The 23,270-nt window shown below is 44.0% G+C and overlaps 2 protein-coding genes across 4 annotated transcripts in view; one reads left to right on the top strand and one right to left on the bottom strand.

Moving 5' to 3' along the window:
* RABGEF1 (RAB guanine nucleotide exchange factor 1) overlaps positions 1-16,083 on the bottom strand; it is a 38,877-nt gene extending 22,794 nt beyond the window's left edge. Inside the window, exons 1-3 of one of the 2 annotated variants that reach the window (XM_083172256.1) lie at positions 15,596-16,083; positions 8,945-9,127; positions 2,933-3,102 (exon numbers count right to left, since the gene is read on the bottom strand). In XM_083172256.1, coding sequence (XP_083028382.1) covers positions 2,933-3,102; positions 8,945-9,123 — 349 coding nt within the window. In that variant the 5' untranslated portion in view covers positions 9,124-9,127; positions 15,596-16,083. The remainder of the gene's footprint in view (positions 1-2,932; positions 3,103-8,944; positions 9,128-15,595) is intronic. The other variant, XM_083172258.1, reaches the window with a different exon arrangement.
* TMEM248 (transmembrane protein 248) overlaps positions 15,770-23,270 on the top strand; it is a 42,288-nt gene continuing 34,787 nt past the window's right edge. The window contains exons 1-2 of one of the 2 annotated variants that reach the window (XM_083172260.1): positions 15,770-16,066; positions 20,908-21,021. The gene's annotated coding sequence lies outside the window, so the exon portion shown is untranslated. The remainder of the gene's footprint in view (positions 16,067-20,907; positions 21,022-23,270) is intronic. The other variant, XM_083172259.1, reaches the window with a different exon arrangement.

Below are 23,270 nucleotides of genomic sequence, written 5' to 3'. Positions count from 1 at the left end.
CCTATACCAGGAGATTGTCGGCTTTATTTACTAAGATGGGAGTTCAATCGAAGATCGGATGTTGCTATGGCAACCAATCAGATTCTATCTATTATGTTCTAGAAGGTGCTAAATCAATTAGAAGTAGATTCTGATTGGTTGCAATGGGAAACATCCCATTTTTAATAGAATTGCCTTCTTATTAAATAAACCACTGTGCGTTCCTTATGCGCACAAAGCGGCCCACATACATGGGACCACGTCAGTTTGCACAGTGCACCCAGTGTTCTTTTTCAGAGATGACTGCAATGCATCTTCCAATGAATACCTTTTGGTTAATGAGCTTGTTGTGTCCAGAATGTGATAAACCCAAGGGAAAACACATTTTGAGGTGAGAGGGGGCGAATCTAAAGGATATTTTTCCACAGATTCTCCAAGAATGTTTAAATGGGAACTTAGTGTCATAAATAAACAGTCGTTCATTTCTCCCTGCAACAGTGCTAAAGGCAATCTGGCCACTACAGCATGGAGATAAGGAATTACAGGCTACTGTGTATTTCCAACAGCAGCGATTGGTCATGAATCCGATGCAATCTGTCAGTACCAGAGACTCATGTAATGGAATGAAACTAATAACATTTGTTATTTTTCAAGCTTCGTTAAAACACTTCATGAGATGAGGCTTTAAATGAGCGTTTTACCAACTTCATTATCATCATGCCTTAGATATATTCTACAAATATATTGTCAAGCACTTCAGTGCTGCCATTGAACTGTTAGCAAACCCGCAGCGTATATATAACTGTGGGAGAGCGATAAATTTAGGATGACAAGCAGAGAATCACGGGGCAATGTAATCAGCGCAACACAGGCCTAGGTCACCGAATGGGTGTCACATAGTAAATGTAAAGAGCACTGCAACAACAATGACTGCTCAGTGAGTTTGTCACGTGACGTTACACATTACTCGTGCTCTCCATATTGGCCAGTTGGCATGAACATTACAAAAAAAAGGGATGATGACACTTGGGGGGTAATTTACTAAGGTGTGAGCTCTTTTTACATGGGATATTGCTATGGGCAACCAATTAGATACTATGGGGTATATTTAATAGGACGAGAGATGCAGAAAGTGAGAGATTTGGTAAGACGTCTCTAGATTTTTTAAAGCGGCAATCATTTACACTGCAATACCAGTTTGATTTTGAAGTTAAAATGATTGCTGCTTTAAAAAAACTTTTTTTCTTACCATACAAAAAATAAAAAACATCAGTGATTAAATAGATTAAATGGGAGGGAAGCACAAAACAAATTTCCTTCTTTTGGGCTAATCCTGAGTTTGACACAACGAGGCTGCATTTGCAGAAGCCAGATTTGCTATGTGATGTTCAGCATAAATCGGGAAGCCGCTCCGTCCCTACTCTGTTTCCACATCTAAAGCCACAGCATTATTATTAGCATCACTTAAACCTGTAATCTGCTAGGTGCAACAGATGCAACAGAAACAGCCTGCCGTTCGCTGTACATGCAATTCAGCATAGCACTAATTTTGGCTACACTCTCTCATTAGACAGTTCCCTTGTGTGCCACCGCAGAGCTGCTGTCCCGAAACGCACTTCACACAAAGACACATAGACACATATATATAATTAATATGGGCAATCAAGCCCTTTATCAAGACTGTCTTGATAAAGGGCTTGATTGCCCGAGACGTTGACAAATGAACTCCCTGTCTCGGAGTATTTCTTGCCGCCACCACACATTAGATCAGTGGTAGCCAATTCCAGTCCTTGAGAGCTACCGACAGTTTACATTTTCCAGACAACCTAGCTGCTGCACGGGTGCACTCATTACTCACTAAAGGTGTCCATACACACACAGATTTATCTTCAGATCTGGCTGGTTGGAACAAAAACATGGTTATGGATGATCTGGCTGGTTGGAACAAAAACATGGTTATGGATGAGAGCAAATGACAGTTGACCATTTGCTTGGAAATGCTGGAAAACTGACAAACTGTCACTCATCCATAACCATGTTTTTGTTCCAACCAGCCAGATCTGCAGATAAATCTTACTAGTGTATGGGCACCTTAACACATTTTAAAAGATCCACAGGTGGAGCTAATTACTTCACTTGTGATTCTATGAGGAGAGCTGGAAAACATTAACTGTTGGTAGCTCTCAAGGACTGGAGTTGGCTACCACAGCATTAGACACACACACACACACACACACACACACACACACACATATAGTCTAGTGTCCATGAGTCTCGGAAACACTTTGTGCAGTGGTCAGGGAACTCGGTCCTCATTACCCCACGCAGTGCATGTTTTGCAGGTCTCCTCACAGAATCACAAGTGAAATAATGAACTCCACCTGCAGACCTTATAAAATGTGTCTGAGTAATTAGTACACCTATGCACCTGCTGGGTTACCAGCAAAACATACACTGTGTGGGGTAATGAGGACAGAGTTCCCTGACCACTGACTTAGTGAGTGAAGCTACATCTCTTTCTCACACATGTACAAACACAGTAGGTAGGGGGGAGTGTTATTGTTCACCCCCCTCAGCAGCAGCACACACCTACAGCATGTTGTCAGTAAGACACTCATGCTGAGCCTGCTGCACACACCTACAGCGCATGTTGTAAGTGTGTGCTGCTGCTGCCGCCGCCCGGGAGGGGTAAGGGGGTTGGACCAGGGCCCCCGCAAGGTCTCTCCAGCAAGCCCGGGCCTGGATAATTAGTACCTGTGCCCCCCTCTCGGCAGCCCTGCATGGTTTACATAAAATGTTTTATTTTATGCAACACTTTGTTGCGATAAAAATTCATGAATATTTCAATAATGTTGTAAAGAAACTGTACCAGCTTCAGATTAGTAATAGCTGAAACCTAAATCCTTATAATAACTATTCCAGTGGTGAAATTCATATGCGGTTATTGACTTACCTTTCTTCTGCACACTTTTCGATGAGGCTGTAAAGAACTTCTTCACTGTGGTCACTTTCCTCGTCTTTTCATTGGACTTCTTTTCTTCAAACTTGGTAAAACCAAGAGATGTCTGACCACCTTGAGCACCCTGGCTGCTGGCATAAGCTTCCTCTTCTTCCCGCTGCAAGCTACAAGAGTCAAGTATCAAGAGGTTGTTATACCTAGAACTCATCTTTAACACGTCATCTTTAAATGTAATAAATAGCAATGATTGACAGTATTTAGACTTTGCACTATCCAATTAGCTGCGGTAATTTACTGCAGCTAATGGATTCGACTGGGGCTATCAAATCAGCCCTGATATGCAGCATTTATTGGGGATTATGCTTTGATTGCCATATGCACCAGAAGCATAGTGTCGGATTATACTTACCGATAATGCCCTTTCTTCCTGAAGATCCCATGTCAGCCATTACCTTGGGATTTCATCTCCTTCCTTGTAGTTAGACAGGCTACTTTTTTCCCAGGTCCCTCCCCCTGTAGGTATAAATCCCTGCTCCTCCCTATGTCTTTTCGAGTGTCTCCTTAAATTCACCTGGGAAAAAAGAAACAAAACAACGTGGGAGGGATTATAGTGGCTGCCATGGGATCTCTAGGAAGAAAGGAAATTATCGGTAAGTATAATCCAACACTTTCTTCTTTGATCCCCGTGGCAGCCATTACCTTGGGAAATACCAAAGCAAAAACAGTGGGAGGGACTGCAACATATTTTTAATTGTTAAGGGCACTTTTGAGGACATGCTCCCCAAAATGAGGTACAGACACATTTAGTTCATAATGTCTGGAAAAAGCGTGGACTGAGGACCACGTGGCAGCATTACATAAATCCTTGATTGAAGCTTTCGCCTTCCAGGCCCAAGATGTCGCCATTGCCCTAGTAGAGTGTGCCTTAATAATGGATGGAACCTCTTTATCCTCCAATTTGTAGACAAAAGTAATGAGGTCTCTTATCCATCTTGAAATTGTCTGTTTAGTAGGAGCTAATCCTCTCTTGGCTCCTTCCGGTATCACAAACAAATTATTTGTCCTTCTTATTACATTAAGTCTTTTCAAGTGTCTAGTTTGTGCCATAACTACTCCTCATCATTTTCAGGAATAGGATAAAATGCAGGCAAAGAAATTTCTTGATTAATGCGAAATGCTGAAACAACTTCGGGTAAGAAACTCGGGTTGGTTCTTTCTCTGGCTGTATCTTCAAATATAGCTCCTCTGCCCAGAGGGCCTGTGTCTCGCTCACCCTTCTAGCAGATGTTATTGCCACAATAATAACTATTTTCCAAGTCAAATGTTTTAGAGGTATTTCCGACAGAGGTTCAAACTGACTCTTTATTAATGCTTTCAACACTAGGTTTAGGTACCACGGTGCCAGTAAATTCTTTACCGGGGGTCTTAATCTCATGATAGCATTATTAAATCTTTTTATGAGATTTTCTTCTGCCAATTTCCTATCTAATAGGACACTACGTGCTGAAATTTGTACTTTTAAAAGGTGAAATAGCCAGTCCATCAAGGAAACCTTTACTTAGAAATTGAAGAACTTCAGACGTGGAAACTTCATTGACCATCTTCTCTGAACTCCTCCAGTTAAAGAATGCTCGCCAGACTCTATAGTATGCTAGAGAGAAGACATCTTTCCTAGTTTGAAGTAATACAGATATAACTTGATCCGATAGGCCTTTACGCTTTAACGTGTTCCTTTCAATCTCCATGCCGTCAATGATAATGCCGCCGGGTCTGGATGCAACACCTGGCCTTGTAATAGAAGGTCTGGAATCAGAGGGAGAGATCAAGGCTCTTGCACTGTTAATTTCAGGACTGTAGCAAACAATGCACTTCTTGGCCAAAATGTAAGGATTATGATCACTTCCACCTGATCCTTTATCACCTTCTTGAGGACACGATAAATCAAAGGAAAGGGAGGAAACAGGTACCCCAATCGGCAGTTCCATCGGACTGAAAAAGTATCTACGGCTGAGGTCTGGGGCAGATAATATCTTGAGAAGAATTTGTTGATGTGTGTTGCCATCATGTCTACATCTTTCCCAAACCGTCGTACTACTTCCTTTAAGACTTCTCTGTTCAGTTCCCATTCTCCCGGAAGGATCTTGTTCCTGCTGAGAAAATCAGCTAGAGTGTTCTCCTTGCCTGGTACAAATACTGCTGTAAGAGACATCAGGTTCTCCTCTGCCCAAACCAAGATCTTTGAAATTACCAGCATCAGGGACTTGCTTTGGGTCCCCCTTGGTGATTTATGTAAGCAACTACCAACGTGCTGTCGGAGAACACCCTTAGGTGAGATCTTTTGATTTGATGTGTAAATGCTCTGATTGCTCTCCACACAGCCTCCGCCTCTCTCCAATTTGATGACATTGAGGCCTCTATTCTTGCCCAAAACCCCTGGACCGTGTATCCTTCTAGATGAGCTCCCTATCCTGATTGGCTTGCATCGGTCGTTAGAATAAGGTAATTTGGTCATCGTAAAAGCATGGCTCTGCTTTCTAGTTCGGGGTATGTCCACCATCTTAGTAACTCCCTGAACTTGACACTTAGGTTGACATAACCTCTCCTGGCAACCTCCCTTTTTATGCAACCTCCCTTTTTATGCAAGGCAACACTGCCCACTGAAGAGTTCTTATTCTCCACTGGGCCCAAGGTATGACTCCAATGGTGGAGGACATCATGCCCAGTAATTTCAAAGTCTTTCAAGAGAGCCGATCTCTTCTTCATTAGTAAATTTGAAAGAGTCCTGATCTTTGTAAACCTCTCTCCCGACAAGCAAATCTTGAAGTCGAATCTATGATCACTCTCAAAAACTTGATTCTTTGGGTTGGAATCAACTGGCTCTTTGGCAGGTTCACCAACCAACCATGTGCCTCGAGAAAGGTCATCACTACTTCGAGATCTTTCAGTATTTTGTTTCTGGATGGTGCTGCGATAAGAATATCGTCTAGATATGGCCAGACTTGAATTCCTCTTTTTCTCAGAAGCGCTATTAGGGTAACTAACACTTTTGTAAACACCCTCGAAGACGTGGAGAGGCCAGACAGGGTAGACAGGTGAACTGGTAATGTTTCCCTCTTACACAGAATCTGAGGAACTTCTGATGTTGAGCATAAATCAGTATATGATAATACACGTCTCCTTTTCTGACTTCCGCTGTAACTGTCTTTACAGTCTCCATACGAAATTTCTTCGCCTCTATGAACTGGTTGTCTCCTGAAGCCACCTGTGCTCTTTTTCTACCAGGAATAGCCTGGAATAAAACCATTTCTTCTCTTGGGCAATAGGAACTGCTTCGATGGCCTTGATGGCAAGTAAATGTTTTACAATCTTCCAGAGTTCCTTCCTTTCCACAGGAGACTTCGGCATCCTTTTTTGTAGAAAATAAGCGTTTCTGGGTACCCGCGCAAATTCTATTCTGTATCCTTCTTGAACGATGTTCTGTATCCACTTGTCGGAAACCGCCTAGACGGTTGCAAATTGTAAAAGACAAGCCCCTACCAGGAGGGAACTGTGATAGTCATTGGCATGTATTCAATGCTCCTATGTCGCCGTAAATAACGGTGAGTGTGCATGTTTTTTGGAGAGTAGTGAACATTTCTCTCCTATTTTGTGCTTCCCTGTATTCAGCTCTGTTGCTTCTCCAAAAATATTTTGCGAAGCTAACTCAGTTCACCCTGCACTTCTCCCCATGTCTGTTCAATGGGGATTTTAGTGTCTCTCTCAAAAAGTGTATTCAATGCACAAATTGCGAGTCCTGCTAGTTTATTTTTTTAGAGATGTTCTCCATTTTTCCCTCGGCATCTTTTTTAGGTGAACTGTAGGGCTATCTTTGTTAAAGTTGTTATTTTTTTTGTTTTTTTATGGCTTATAAATTAAAAAAAAAAAATGTACTCTAATGTATTTATTGCAAGTGCCATAATGCTGTACTTCTATATTAATTTATTTGGAATTAATAAGTTATTTTAATGGTAACCAATAAGAAATCATTTTGGAATGCTCCTAGTAATTTCTCATGCTTCCTCTCTTCTTCCTCACCTAACCCCCAAACAGGCTTTTAAACACGCTAACAATTATAAAATAAATTAAATAAAAACACAGGGCAAAGAAACAATGCTAAAAGCACAACACAAGGATAAAGGCCAAACAGAACAAAATACACCTGTCTGCACAAACCCAATTAAAATAGTCACACAGCCATTTGTTGTAAAATAAATACTGAACAAAACATTTACCTTTCTAAACCTTTGTAAAAAAATACAAGTCCACAAATGTGAGGAACACAAGCTGCTGAGATGAACACCCTGCTCAGAAATATCCCAGTCTGACCAGCTCACGTGGAGAGCAGGAGAAAACAGATGTCTCCAGTTACAGCTCTCCCATTTGAACTTGCATAATTATGCTAAGTTCGCAAAAGGGGTCAGTGAGCTGGCCACAAGTTGAATACTGAGGAAGTCAGAAATGAGGAGATAAGAAAAAGTGGAGAGCACTTCAGCGAGATCACAGGGACACAGAACAGTGAGCGGTGAGCCAGACTCTCAAAAAACATTGAATACTCCTCATTGTCTTGAGGATCTTTTAAAGTTCTGCTGAAAGGACTGCTTTGAAGTAGCAAAAGATCCCCTTTGGCTGTATGGTCTATCCGGCTTGTAGGACTTAGCTTCCCTGAACATCTGTCTGGACGACACTGGAAACGGGAACTTGTTTCCAGTGTCTATTTTAGATAAAACACCTGTGGATTCAGGATTACCACTTGGAGGTGGAGAGTTGGAGCTGCCGGGCATATATTACACCTGAGTGCTTTTAAAGATTTACAAGTGGAGGAACGCTTGTGTGGTACAACTGTTCATATTGGACACTGGTCTACATAATCCTATATATTTTGCGCACTGTTTTGTCTTGTTGAGATATATATATGTATATGTACAATGCAGGACACATCACACCTCTTCAGAGGTCCTACCTTGATTTCCAAGTCTGTGTGAAAGAGAAACGCTGCCCGACTGCCTCAGCATGCAGTAACTAAGGCAGGTTTAAACAGCCAGCTCAATTTGCAGAGTGCACGGCCGGAAGCGTGCAGACACGCCGGGGTGTCTGGGAGATGTAGTTTTACCAGCTTCAGTATCCTCAGCCGGTAATCGCGGCAGTTTCCTGGTTAACGTAGTCCCGCTAGGAGGTGGAAGTGAAGCCCGGCGTGGACATTGGCAGCAGTGCTACTGCTACCACATCCATACAATAAGGTATGCAATGTAGACTTACGATTTTTCCGGCATCTCTGTTTAAGTGCTGCTGTGGTCATGGACAGACACCCTACAGAGGGTCAAGCTCCAATGTGCTTCACCCCCAGAGTAAATTCTGTATCTAGAGGTGAGACCTTGAAATAAACCAAACACTACTGCTCAGCTAACTAACACAAGCAGACAGGCTAAAAAGACAACAGGATAGGGAGGAGCAGGGATTTATACCTACAGGGGGAGGGACCTGGGAAAAAAGTAGCCTGTCTAGCTACAAGGAAGGGGATGAAATGCCAAGGTAATGGCTGCTATGGGGATCGTAGAAGAAAATACATTATAAGCAGCCGTCAGTTAACACATGATTCCAGATCCCATGTGTTATTGCACGATTAAGAGTCACTTTTCAAATGGGGCTAATTTGATAGCGCCCATTTGTTGATATCCAATTATGTCAAATTGCCTTTTTGTTTTTCCTCTCTTGCCTACTTTAACTGCTTGAATCCCATAAGATTTTTGTCATTAGGGAGGGGAGTTCAGAAACAAGATTTAGGAGAATAAACTAATCTAAAATGTAAAGTTTTCTGTAACAAACTTACACATATATATTACAGGCTGAGGAGCAAATGTAAATTCACTTTAGTTATGTATGATAAACAGGAAATGCAATGGAATAGCAAATAAGTTGCTGATGGGTACGCTGAAGAACCCGAGCTAGAACAAATGGGTCAACATTTACCGTTCTGCAAGCTCCCAGTCCTCCTGGATCTGTTTCTGGCGGGACTTCTGGTACTCCTCCCTCCAACATTTTGAACAGAACCCTTGCCATGCCGGGTTACCATAGTAGCCACATCCCTTCTTACACAGTAGCTCGGACTGGTCTACATGGATGGCTCGTCGCTCGGACTTCAAGCTCATCTTCCTGAATAACAGAAACAAGTTTACAGAGACATAATTAGCAATTAATATTCATGTGTCAAACAAATTAAGCATGCGATCTGCAAAATATGTTAATTAGGGTACACGAAAAAGAGTTTAATATGTAAGCCAGTGCGGTCTTTCTTCCGATTTGCTCTACACAAGTTTCTATTGTTCTACACATAAATGTTCCCGATGTAGCCCACCATCAAAGCTGGTCTCGGAAGCCCTTTCTTCTGCATCCATTGGCAGCATGGGACATATTCATGCTGTAAGACCTTAGATACTTAAAGACATTGTTCTCTCTATTGAGAACACAGGCAGTGACAGATCGTTCAGGGGTAGATTTATTAAGCTCAGTGAAGTGATAAAGTGTCTGGTTTTTATCACCGGCCAATCTGCTCCTAACTGTCATTTTTAAACCAAGCCTGTAACTTCACAGGAGCTGATTGGGAGCTTAATAAATCTGCCCCTCAGAGCTTAGCTAGATCGCTCAGCACACTACTATTGTCGCCCCTTATGTAGGCCCCATAAGACCGTAGAGCAGGCATGTCCAACGTTGGCCCTCCAGATGTTGTAAAACTACACATCCCAGCATGCTTTGCCACAGTTTTGCTATTAGAGAATGCTAAAACTATTGCAAAGTATGCTGGGATGTGTAGTTTCAAAACATCTGGAGGGCCAACGTTGGACATGCCTGCCGTAGAGCAATTTAAACATGCTTTGAATAGGCATATGAATATTCCTACAAAAAAACTAAAATCTCCCTATCCACTACAGCAGGCATTCCCAACCACGGTCCTCAAGGCACACCAACACAATGAGCATTGAACCCCCTGCAAAGACCACATCATTTATAATTAATTAAAAGCCTTACTGTGGGGCATTGCGATGTGTGGCATATTGTGTAAAGGACATTGTGTTGGGGCATAGTGGGGTGTGGAATATTGTGTCTGGGGTATTGCGGTATGTGGCATATGGTGTTGGGGGCATTTTTCTGTAATTAGCCAGATTTATTTTACCGTTTTTTTTGTTTTTTTTTTGTAGCTCTTCAGGAGGCTTATTTTGTCTTAAGTAGCTCACACCCATTTAAGGTCTAGTGTATGGCAAGCTTAATGCCATCTGTTGTGCTATAATTAATAATAATCTGCCATGATACAAAACTTAAAAGAAAGTGGTGCTAATTAAGTTTGTAAATGATAAAACCTAAAATTATCATGTGAATCTTTATACTATAGAAAATCACCCATTATACTCCTCTTTACTGTAAACCTTTCCAGTGTGGACCCAGTATATAGCCAGTGTCTCTATCCTAACAGGGCTTTCCCAGCAAGTGCCACTCAATATTGCCAGCCTCTCTGCACTATTCCTGCAACAGCAAGCACTTTACAGAGTAACTGCTACGTAACCCCAATAAATAGATCGTATCCAGCTATAGTGGCAACCACTTTTAAGTCTTAACAAGATATACCTTTTTTGATTATCCATAGCACGCATCCAAACTCTATGGACAGCTTAATCCCCGCTATGTCCATTATTCAGATTACACTTGGTACCCCCAATATACATTTAGCACTCCACTATACTGCCATTCAGTCCCAGCGGATCCAGAATATTAAACATTGCATTCTACAGAAATACACTTCCTCAATAGTCAGTCAGCACCTGCTAGATTGACTTTTAGTCACCCTTGAATCAACCACAGGAAATGCTAAATTAGGAGCTTTGATTTGTTTACTGGTCAAACTATTTTTAGTTGCTAATGGTTACATTAACTTGCAACTTTAAAGGCGGCTGTGCGGGAGGGCTCACTACGATTTGGCACTTGAAGTAAAATTGCTGGGAAGCTGTGGGGGCAGGAGAATTTTTTTTTCCAGAGCAGGGTCCGGGCTGGGAGAAGCGCCTGGTGGCTGTGGGTGCAGCGGCGGAGCGGCAGTCCACAGTGTCCGGGAAGCACTGAGGGAGCGGACACTCTAGACAGCAGAATTTGAAAGTTCAAAAGATAGGCTGGCTGATGATTGGCTGAGAGTGCGCTCTCTCTCCCTTTCCCAATCAGCAGCCGGCCTATCTTTTGAATGTTCAAATTCTGCCGCCTCTGTCCGCAGTGTCCACTCACTCAGCGCTTCGCAGACACTGCGGACTGCCCGCTCCGCCACAGCACCCAGACACTTCACGCAGCCCGGACACCACACTTCCCAGGTATTTTTTTCCATGTGGACTGCCCGCCGTGACGCTACACCCACAGCCCCTGGGCGTTTCAGGCTGCCCACCCCCTTCACATAGGTGTGTGACAGTGGTGCTTCACCACTGGCACACACCTATGTATTGGACCAACACATCGTGGGTGCTAAAAAGCACCCGCAATGTGCAGCTGATGAGTCCAGTCCGACAGATTGAACCTGCAGCAGGTTCAATCTGTAGGGTCTGACCCGAGGCGCACGGGACCGCACATCTGGTCGAATGGGATGGGAAACACATCCAATTGGGACGATTTCTCGGCCTGATCTTCAGAATCGGACAAAATCACCCTAAATCGGATAAGTGTATGGGCACCTTAAGGTCTTCAACTTTGCAGTGATAAGTTATCCTGTCCTGGCCATAATACTCGGGTCAAATAGCCAGGATCTGTTCATATCACCTTTAATATTACTAAATAGTATGGGAACATCCCAGTAGATTTTCCTTAATTCCATTGTTAAACATCTGCCTGATCAGGTCTAGACATCTATACTCGTATCCCATAGCATCTGGAAGCAGGATGGAGCTTGATCCCAATCCCCAACTGGCAAAAAAGGCAATCATGTCTGTTTCTTTAGCATCCTTGTACATATGTGGAAGAAAGTATAGCACAGCGGATCTACTGTATGAAGGAATCCTTCATCACTAAAAACCAGGATCTCTGTGACATGGAGTAAAAACATTTTGGGTGTAGAAGATAGCTTTTTTTTTTCTTGGATACTGTGCAAATGTTTCAGAAGCACATACACTTTAAAATCTATGGGTATAGATTGCTGTTGCCCAACATGCATTTCTGCACAAAGATATTTTCAAGGGCCACAAGTTTTCCCACCACATCACATGGTAAAATATTTAGGATTTGGAGCAGGATAAATGTCAGTCATGTGCCAATGGACTAGAACACATGTATCCATAGGATGAAGAGATACTGAAGTGTGGTCTGGATCCTAGCTTATGTGCAGCCATAGCTAACATATGTGCTAGAATTACAATTCTCATTGAAGATGGGTCTTTTCGAGACCCTATGCATAGGAAGATGGAATGTTTGAAATAACTTCATATTCTTCTGGAACCACATTTAAATCTGTTTTTCTCATAGCCGAGCTCTATGATTAGGTGAACAGGCTGTCACAATTTAGAGATGCAAGGAATTATAAACTAGGATAGGAATTACAATAGGCAGAATGTTTCTTCTACCTCTAGATAGCATTTTTGGACCTTTTTAAAAGTAAGCAAATCTAACAACCCCAGATTGGCTACTGACTGGATAGAAACGTAGGGGAAAATTTACTAAGAAGGGAGTTGTATTTAACATGGGGTGTTGCTGTGGGCAGCCAATCAGATACTATCTATAATCTTCTAGAAGGTGCTAAATAAAAAAAAAGTGGATTCTGATTGTTTGCCCGTAGCAACATCCCATGTGAAATACAACTACCATCCCAGTATATTTCCCCCATAGAATTTTACAACAGATATCCACTAGTGCGATTCAGGCCCTTTTCATCCAATTGTGAGGCATCGGGCTGCGGAATCGGATGAAAAGGGCCTGAGTTGCATGTGATCAATCTCTGATTTCGATCTGATGTGTGTTATGCGCATAGGATTAGAGCCAGATATTGTAATTGCTGCACCAAGGATCTGTCCGATCCCACCACCAAGAAAAGGACTGCACATGATACACCTATGCCTTGCTGTAGTGCAGGCATTCCCAACCACGGTCCTCAAGGCACACCAACAGGGCAGCTTTTAGTGATATCCAGGCTTCAGCACAGATGGTTTAATCAGAATGCCTCAGATACTAATTAAGTCACCTGTGCTCAAGCCTGGATATCTACAAAACCTACACTGTTGGTGTGCCTTGAGGACCGTGGTTGGGAATGCCTGCTGTAGTGGATAGGGAGATTTTAGTTTTTTTGTAGGAATATTCATATGCCTATTCAAAGCGGAGAAGTGTTGATGAGGAGTGCTGCTGGGGGGGGGGGGGGGGGGGGGGGGGGGGGAGCAGCAGGAGGAGGGAAGATATGGGCGGGGGTGCAGAGCAGTTGTTGAGCTACCCAGATTGTTGCAGCAAGCTACCAGTAGCTTGTGAGCGACAGGTTGACTACCATTGCACTAGACCATGGGTCTTCAACCTGTGGCCCTCCAGATGTTGTGAAACTACATGTTCCAACATGCAATGCCACATTTTTTCCTATAAGAGCATGCCAAAAAACCTCAGGGCATGCTGGGACATGTAGTTCCACAACATCTGGAGGGCCACGGGTTGAAGACCTGTGCACTAAACCATCTTTCATCCAACTAGTTGGTTGGTTGGACTGAAAATCTGGTACTGTACGGGAGCAATTGACAATCATCAATTCACTCGGAAACCCAGGAAAATGGACAAAAACATTTAGCCACAATCACTTTAAATCAAACACTTTACAATATGTCCATTTCCACATTATGGGTGCAAATTACTGAATAACAAATTACATTTGCTCCCATCCAGTACCAGATTTTTATCCATCCAATCAACTAGTTGGATGGTTGGCGAAAAGTTGGTCTAGTGTAGGGGTGGCCAAACCGGTCTGCTCTATCAACAATCTATGCTTTCCAAATCACCTAGCTGGTGCACAGCTGTATTCATTGCTAACTGTCAATTTCAAACATGCTGCATTCCTACTAGAGATCCACAGGTTGCATAAAAAATGAACGGTTGGTAGATCTGGAGGACAGGTTTGTCCACCTATGGCAGGGGTGGCCAAACCTGTCCTCAAGATCTACCAACGGTGCATGTTTTCCATGCAACCTGTGGATCTATAGTAGGAATGTGAGTTAGTAATGACTACAGCTGTGCACGAGCTAGGTAACCTGGAAAACGTGGACCGTTGGTAGATCTCGAGGACCGGTTTGGCCACCCCTGACCTATGGTCTAGTGTACGGCCAGCATTAGTAACATGGTACTGGATGTTTAAGTATAGTAGGGTGCTGCTGGCTCTGTGCTAACTGCAAGGGAAAAGGGGACATTGTAAGAGCAATTATGGCTGAGTATTAACTGAAGAGGAGCGTCAGTATACATGGGCATTCGCTATACACTGGGGTTTCCTGTAGGGGCTGTCAGGATAGATGGGCATTGGCTATACACTGAAGATTTGCTTTATGTGCGGTCAGTATACAGGGGCTTTGGCTATACACTGGGGATTCCTGGAGGTGCTGTCAGTTTACAGGGGCATTGGCTATACATTAGGAATTCCTGTAGGTACTGTCAGTATACAGGGGCATTGGCTATACATTGGGGATTCATGTAGGTGCTGTCAGTTTACAGGGGCATTGGCTATACATTGGGGATTCATGTAGGTATGTCTGTATACAGGAGCATTGGTTATACATTGGAGATTCCTGTATACAGTACATGGACATTGGCTATACATTGGTGATTCCTGTAGGTGCTGTCAGTATATAGTACATGGGCATTCGCTATGTCAGCGATTCTGAACCCTGGTCCTCAAGTACCCCCAAAAGTGCACATAGAATCAAAAGTGAACTTATTATTTCCAGTTGTGGGTCTTTTGAAATGTGTCTGAATAATGAGTGCACCTCTTGGGTGACCTGGAAAACATGTACTGTTGGGTGCACTTGAGAACCAGGGTTGGGAACCATTGGGCTATATAATGGGGATACTCTAGAGGTGATCTCAGTATACATGGCCATTGGCTATATATAATGATGATACACTGAGGTGCTGTCAGTACACATGGCCATTGGCTATATAGATAATGGGGGTACCCCCTGGAGGTGCTGCCAGTATATGTGGGCATTGGCTATATAGTAGGGATACTCTGGAGGTGCTGTCAGTATATGTGGGCATTGGCTATATAGTAAAGATGCCCTGGAGGTGCTATCAGTATACATGGACATTGGCTATATAGATAATGGGGGTACCTTGAAGGTGCTGCCGGTATACATGGGTATTGGGGGTACTCTGGAGGTGATGCCGGTATACATGGGTATTGGGGTACCCTGGAGGTGCTGTCAGTATACATGGGCATTGGCTATATAATGGGGATATCCTGGAGGTGCAGTCCGTATACATGGGCATTGGCTACAGTATATAATTGGGATACCCTGGAGTCGCTGTCAGTCACAGAGAGGTGACCGCTGACTCACTGATGCCGATAGCAGAATGTGATCTCAGCTGCACCAGCCCCTAGATCACACAGAAGCCCACACAGATCATAGAGCAGCTGCTCACCTTCCTCGGCCACAGGCTGTCTCTGTTCCCTGGAGGTCTCCTCCTCACTTCCCCCGGAGCGGTAGTGAAGCAGCAGCACAGGCCGGGCGCGATGACGTCACACGGTGCCAGCAGCAGCTCGGGCCTCTCCTTCTGGCAAGTCACTTCCCGGTGTGCGCACGCAGTGCCTACCGATTGTCAGACTAGCTCTTTGTGATGCTCACAGGATAGGTTCTGTCAATAAAGTTATTTGGGGAAAAAAGCCGTGAAGAGAGAACGGTGGAGTAGTAGAGGGCGGTGCTGTGTGTGACAGATCGGCGGCGTCACCTCCGGGCACAGCGACTACTGAGGAAGTGACTGGGGGACAGAGGCGGACTCGCAGCCTCCCGCCCGTCACACCAAGCTAGGCATGACCGTGTCCAGTGCTTCGTCACCGGCCACCTGAGAGTGGCACCCAGGGGACAGGCTGCGGCCGGGGGACGCCCCGCTGAGGTGAGCAGGACAGCGACACGCAGCGTAGGCCAGGCACGGCCTGCCCCGGGAGCTGAGCAGAGGAAGGATGACAGGAGAACGGTCACCTGACTGGCGTCATGCAGGGTAGAGGGTCGGTTGACGAGGGGTGGCAGGATACAATGGGGGAAATATAGCAACCGTTCTAAGTAGGGAAGTTGACCCCTAGCTTCAAGCTAGCATTCATCAGTTGTTACATTCTCTAATGATAGGTGGGATCTTTAGTATATGCTATTAGCAATATCTGTAGCCTCCTCCACTCTAGAAGGTTTGATAAATCTCTTCCATTGTCAGGATGACTTAAAAGATGATAGAAGCAAAGCCTCTTGTACAGATGGACCTAGGTATATACAGCCACAGGTATTGTGTTGAAAACAAGTATAACAACGACTTATATGGGGCTGTTATAAGGGAACCTGGTGTTGCAGAGACAGGTGAGGCTATGATGGTGACACCTTGGAGGACAGGGACAGGTGAGGCTATGATGGTGACACCTTGGAGGACAGAGACAGGTGAGGCTATGATGGTGACACCATGGAGGACAGAGACAGGTGAGGCTATGATGGTGACACCTTGGAGGACAGGGACAGGTGAGGCTATGGCGGTGACACCACGGAGGACAGGTACAAGCTTTGATGTTGACATTCTGGAGTACAAGGACAGGTTAAGGCAGAAATTACTATGACACCTGAGAGAACATGGAGATTTTATGCTATTATGTTGGTATGAGGGACGATGGGGCAGGCAGTGTTAGTATGTTGACCTTGAGAGTCTGAAAAGTTGAGATTGGCATGGTGGGTGCAGTTCGCTGAAGTTTTGCCTATGGCGCTGAGTGTACAATTAGGTTACATTCTAACCATTCTTTTAACAAATACAACTCAATGATAAACATATTACATATTACAAATATTGTTATCTATTAACAATAACAAAATAAGGTACTTATGTAGTAACTGGGCTGCCGATTTTGAAATCGGGTCCATCGCATCGCATCGCACCCGACCAAATCGCATGCGATGCGATGCGATGGACCCGATTTTTCCATAGGATTCAATGTTAAAATGGACTGAGTCCATTTTAACATGGAATTCAATGGGAAAAAGGGGTCCTTTTCATACCCCTACTATCCAAGTGGGCATGGAGTTGGATATAAACCTGTGGCGAGCGTAGCGAGCCACCGAGCCCGAAGCGTGGCGAGCCCCGCGAGGGGACACAGAATACCGGCCCCTCGCGGGGCTCGCCACGCTTCGGGCTCGGTGGCTCGCTACGCTCGCCACAGGTTTATATCCAACTCCATGCCCACTTGGATAGTAGGGGTATGAAAAGGACCCCTTTTTCCCATTGAATTCCATGTTAAAATGGACTCAGTCCATTTTAACATTGAATCCTATGGAAAAATCGGGTCATCGCATCGCATCGCATCTGATTGTATGCCTTAACTTAAGGCATACAATCAAAAAATCGGCAGCCCAGATACTACATAAGTACCCAAAATAATCATTGCTTGTATTTATGTAATAGATCTAATATTGTATAGATATAGAAACAAAACAAAATAATATAATGGTTACCTATTTCCATGTTGCTGACACTAGTTTTGCAGTGACCAGAATAGTACTGCTCTTTGAGTGTGTAGAAACCCTTTTACACCGACCTGGGTTTTTGCACAGGATCATACTAGAACGGTCAATGTGCATTTGGTAAATACCATCTAAAGCTGAAAACCATGTGAGAGCTGCTCAATCAAATTTGTAATGCCCATCAGGTGCTGAAAGGGAGGGGGGTTTAACCCACAGGAAAAACCAACATAATAGAAGGTAATTCAGAAATCTTAGAAACCTATATTTTGCAAAAAATATCATAAGCTTCCAGGACTAAAGCTGGCCATACACCTAAAGGTTTATTGTCCAATCTGGTTGGAGCAAAAAATCGGGCAATAAGCCCCATATACACTAGAGCAGGCATGTCCAACGTTGGCCCTCCAGATGTTGTGAAACTACACATCCCAGCATGCTTTGCAAAAGTTTTGCTATTAGAGAATGCTAAAACTTTTGCAAAGCATGCTGGGATGTGTAGTTTCAAAACATCTGGAGGGCCAAGCCAAGGTTGGACATGCCTGCACTATAGCATCGGTCTTCAACCTGTGGCCCTCCAGATGTTGTGAATCTACATGTTCCAACATGCATTGCCACAATATTTCCTATAAGTGCATGCCAAAACTGTCAGGGCATGCTGGGACATGTAGTTCCACAACATCTGGAGGGCCGCAGGTTGAAGACCTGTGCATTAGAGGATATAGTAAAATATATTGCTCAGAAAAGGCTTCCTGAGCAATATCTCTTACTATATCTTCTAGTTTGTACACTCAATATTGTTGACTATGCGCACCCCTGCGTATCATTAACATTCATTGATGACTGCGGAACATGCAGGTCAATTTCTAAATATAGCTAAACAACCTGCACGTTCAGCACCTCCTGGTGATTTCACTGAACTATCATGTGTACTCCCAATATCGGCCATCCGTGGTCTATATTACCTAAATTGTCATTTCAGAGCAAATGGCCAATTGTCATTTGCTCCCATACGTTACCAGGCTTTTGTTCCAAGCAGTGGGATCGGAACATAAATCTTTGGGTGTATGGCCAGCTATAGTCCTATATGCTGACTGGTAACTGGAAGTGAGCTGGGTTGAGTTGATGCTGTGCTGGAGTCTGGGATTGAGAGAGAATCTTCAGGCAAGTCTTCTGACCTCCTCCTACCGCTCACTATAATGCTGACTACATTGTTATAATGTTTTAATAGGATACTGCCAGATAGGAATGTAATGGACCCTACACACGAGACCTAGCTATGCTAGGTCAGTCCGTTCTGTGCCTCTGTTGCTCAGCACAGAGCTGACAGCCCACACACAGAGCAAGCTGTCAGCTCTGTGTGCTGAGCGAGCTGACAGTACCAGTTTTCTCCGGTGAGAGAACACTGGCGATGCCGATATTGATGGACACTGCTCATCAATATCGGCCAGCAACATGCGGGGATGCGCAATGCGATCGCTATAGCGCCTACACCTGGGGTAGTCAACTCCAGTCCTCGAGAGCTACCAACAGTGCATGTTTTCCAGATCTCCAAACAGAATCACAAGTGAAATAATTAGCTCCACCTGTGGATCATTTAAAATGTGTCAGTAAGTAATGATATTACACCTTTTGTAGCAGCTAGGGTCAGGCATGTCCAAACTGTGGTCCTCCAGCTCTTGTGAAACTACACATCCCAGCATGCCTTGCCATAGTTTTAGCATTCCCGAATAGCAAAACTGTGGCAAGGCATGATGGGACTTGTAGTTTCACAACGGCTGGAGGGCCATAGTTTGGACATGACTGAGCTAGGTTGTCTGGAAAATGTGAACTGTTAGTAGCTCTTGAGGACTGGAGTTGGCTACCACTGCCCTACACACACACCGATGTAGGGGCATTTTCCAAGCGATTTTGCCAAACTAAGCAAAGTCGCTTAGAAAATGCCTTAATATTGGTGTGTGTGTGTGTGTGTGTGTGTGTGTGTGTGTGTGTGCCCTTTAACACTGTATGACTTAGAATTCATTACAGGCTGCTCACTCCCTGAAGAGTATGGGTCACTAGGCCCCCCAAACTAAGGTCGACCACTGAAGGTTGTCACAGACAAAAAAAACTATCTTAATAAAATTAGAAATAAAGGTTACGTTTTAGGAGACCTTGCAATCAGTTGGACTAATCACACTATATAGTTCTGTGAGCGCATTATTGATATTTCTCACTGCCCTTTCTTCCTTTATAGCAGTGGTCAGGGAACTCGGTCCTCATTACCCCACACAGTGCATGTTTTGCTGGTAACCCAGCAGGTGTACTAATTACTCACAGACACATTTTATAAGGTCCGCAGGTGGAGTTATTTATTTCACTTGTGATTCTGTGAGGAGACCTGCAAGACATGCACTGCGTGGGGTAATGAGGACCGAGTTCCCTGACTACTGCTTTATAGTATAACTAGAGAAGGGTTAAACCACCCCCTAAAGTACTAGGGGATAGAAAAATGTATTGAAACTATAAGTGTCTACTACAAGAATAATTACTCCACATGAAGCCAAAGCGACTCCACTCAAAGACTTTGGGGGGTATTCAATTCCAGCCGCTATTTACGACAGGGTCTTTCCCGACAGCATTGAAGAGGCAGATTGACAGAAGGGCCCGACTTTAAAAGCAGTCAGGTCAGTTTTGTCGATTTACGTGGACACGCCCCCCTTCTCAGCGATCGGCAGGCAGGACATTGAATCGCGCCTGGCGATCTGAGGTCGGACAAAACAAAAACGGGCCAGGGTCATGGCTGTCGGGCCAGATCAACTGGGGATTGAATACCCCCTTAAGGGTAACTTATCTGTTGATAAGGAACATTAAGGGTTCCCATAATTGCTGATGGGTATATATGCCACCCAAGGGCATGTGGAGACCGATGGCACATAGGATAGTTTGAGGTGCAGAAAAAGATGTCTGTTCTTATGAGATCCACTAAATTTCTTAAATGTTTATCTGGATCCATCCGTTTTGATAAGGGGGAGAGGACGGGGAGGATATCTGTCTGCACACTCTAAGTAAGGACTCTAGTATTTGGGACTATGTTACCCGCTATATTATTTGGATCCATATACTGATTCCGGCTTTTCATTTTATCTGAACTACAAAAAGTTGTGTTTTTACAATCTACAACACAACCTCTCATATAAATGTATAATGCTCTAGAAGGTTGTGTGGGGTTGCTACACCCAAACACATTGAGCCTGCTTTGCTTTCCAGTTCCGGACCAGCCAAACCATCCAGAGGCCTACCTTATACTGTCACCGTGCTCCTCCACCTGCAAAAACACCTTGCCAACACAGATTTCCATTGAGGGACTTCCATCTTCTATGGGTAATTACTGGCATTGTGCTGGGCAGTAGACTGGAACTTGACTCTTATTTTCATTTTGAAAACCTAATGCCACTTTGGAAGTGGTTCAGACTGTGCCATTTAATTGATTTGCAATCTTCAGTGATTTGCCAAAATTAATAAGGAGCCAATTCCACCCATCATGCGATTGATTGCCTGTTTCTATCAAGCTCATATTGCATGTTTATATTCACCTTTTTACATGACGATAGCTGTCCTGTTTTATATGTTATGTTGTTATAAAAATTATGATGAAAATATAGTTTCTTATAAATTCAGTGAAACAGTGTGCTGTTCTACCCTTTTTATTTGTGTATCTCTAAAGCCCCGTACACACGGGGGAGATAAATTGCTCAGCAATATATTGCTAGCAATACATTGATGAGCAATATATTGCTCTGTGTCTCCTGTTCATCAGCGACCAGAGATGGTCGCTGATGAAAAAGAAACTGCCGGGGGGAGCCCGGCAGTGGTAATCAGCTGGTCGCAGGAGCATGTTCCTGCGACCAGCGATCACTACAGGGGTAAAAACGGCAGCGCGCACCCGGCGATATATCGCCGGTGGGCAATATTACACAAAATCGCCCTGTGTGTACGCACCTTTATGCAACCCAGTGTATTTACCTCAGATTTTCTATAAACTTTGGTGTCAAACTCAAGACCCCCCCAACTGTTATGGAACTACTTGTCCAAGCATGCCCTGCCACAGATTTTATATAATAGATTGCTAAAACTGTGGCAGGACATTCTGGGACATGTAGTTCCACAACACCTGGAGGGCCATGAGTTTGACACGACTGGTCTAGAACATCTGAGGTTGGGAGTTCGATTAGTCCTACTGTATTGCAAAAATGTGTACATGCTCAACATGATATATTTGTATAATAAAAAGGGATTCAGTATTGAATCCCGGCGGTCGGGATCCCGGCGTTCAGAATCCCGACGCCGGAATCCCGACAGCCGAAATGCCGACAAGGGGGGGACGTGGATCGCCCCCCCTTGCGGGCTCGCCACGCAGCGGGCCCGGTGCCTCGCTACGCTCGGCACACTAATTTATTCTCCCTCCAGGGGTGTCGTGGACACCCCAGGAGGGAGAAAGTGTCGGCATTTCGGCGGTCGGGATTCCGGCGTCGGGATTCTGAACGCCGGGATCCCGACCGCCGGGATCTTAACTGCATCCCATAAAAAGGAATGTATGAAATGTATTATATTGATAAATATGGGGCCTTATTCTAGTTCACTCTTTCTGACAAAATCCTTCTTAGATGGACAAAACCATGTGCACTGCAGGTGGGGCAGATGTAACTTGTGCAGAGAGAATTAGATTTGGGTGGGGTTTTACTTCAAAGTGAGATCTATATTGCAGTGTAAAAATAAAGCAGCCAGTATTTACCCTGCACAGAAACAAAATAACCCACCCAAATCTAATTCTCCCTGCACATGTTACATCTGCCCCCCTGCAGTGCACATGGTTTTGTCCATCTAAGAAGGAATTTATCAGAAAGAGTGAACTAGAATAAGGCCCATGGTGTGGAAATTACAGGTATTGGGTATTGCTATATACCATCACAACACCAGTCCTGGCTGTATGTTTTTGAAAGGTAAGCAGCCATGCCTAACAGCTGTAATGTGCTTTCTGTAGCTCAGTATAGTATGCTGATCAAAAGGGGTTTATACAGTATCAAAGTACAGTACGGTTTGTAGAGATTGAACAAAACAGAGGACTTCATTATCATAGATCTCTTGTGTACAAAAGAGCTTATGTCTGGTACAGTGTTTGACTAACAGATTGTATTTATGGTTAGATTCCCTTGGCACATTGTGTGCAAATAGATAATAACACTTCTAAATTCTAAATGTTCTAATGTGGCCAGAAAAATAGCATGTACAATTCCTTCTGTGACTTCTTGGATTAAGACATGATTTGATGACCTTGTGACATAAACACCTTGCGGCCAATTCATAGTTGAACATACCATCTTCTTCTCTGTGGTCATTGAATAAGTGTTTGGTTGGCTACAACGATGGTTTCATATCTGTGTGTCAGAGTTAAGGGGCCTACACATGGGCAGACTTGCTGAGTGTTCTGAGCGATGCTTGATTGCTCAGTACACAGCGAAGTATCAGCGCTGTGTGCTGAGCGATCTGTCAGGGCCAGTGTTCTCCTGTGAGAACACTGGCCCTGACCGTCTGTTAACTAGATTTATCCAGCATGCCGGCTATTAATCGCT

The sequence above is a fragment of the Crinia signifera genome, chromosome 2, assembly GCF_055691185.1.
Source record: "Crinia signifera chromosome 2, ASM5569118v1, whole genome shotgun sequence".
Lineage (NCBI taxonomy): Eukaryota > Metazoa > Chordata > Amphibia > Anura > Myobatrachidae > Crinia > Crinia signifera.
This window is presented reverse-complemented; position numbering and strand designations above follow the sequence as displayed.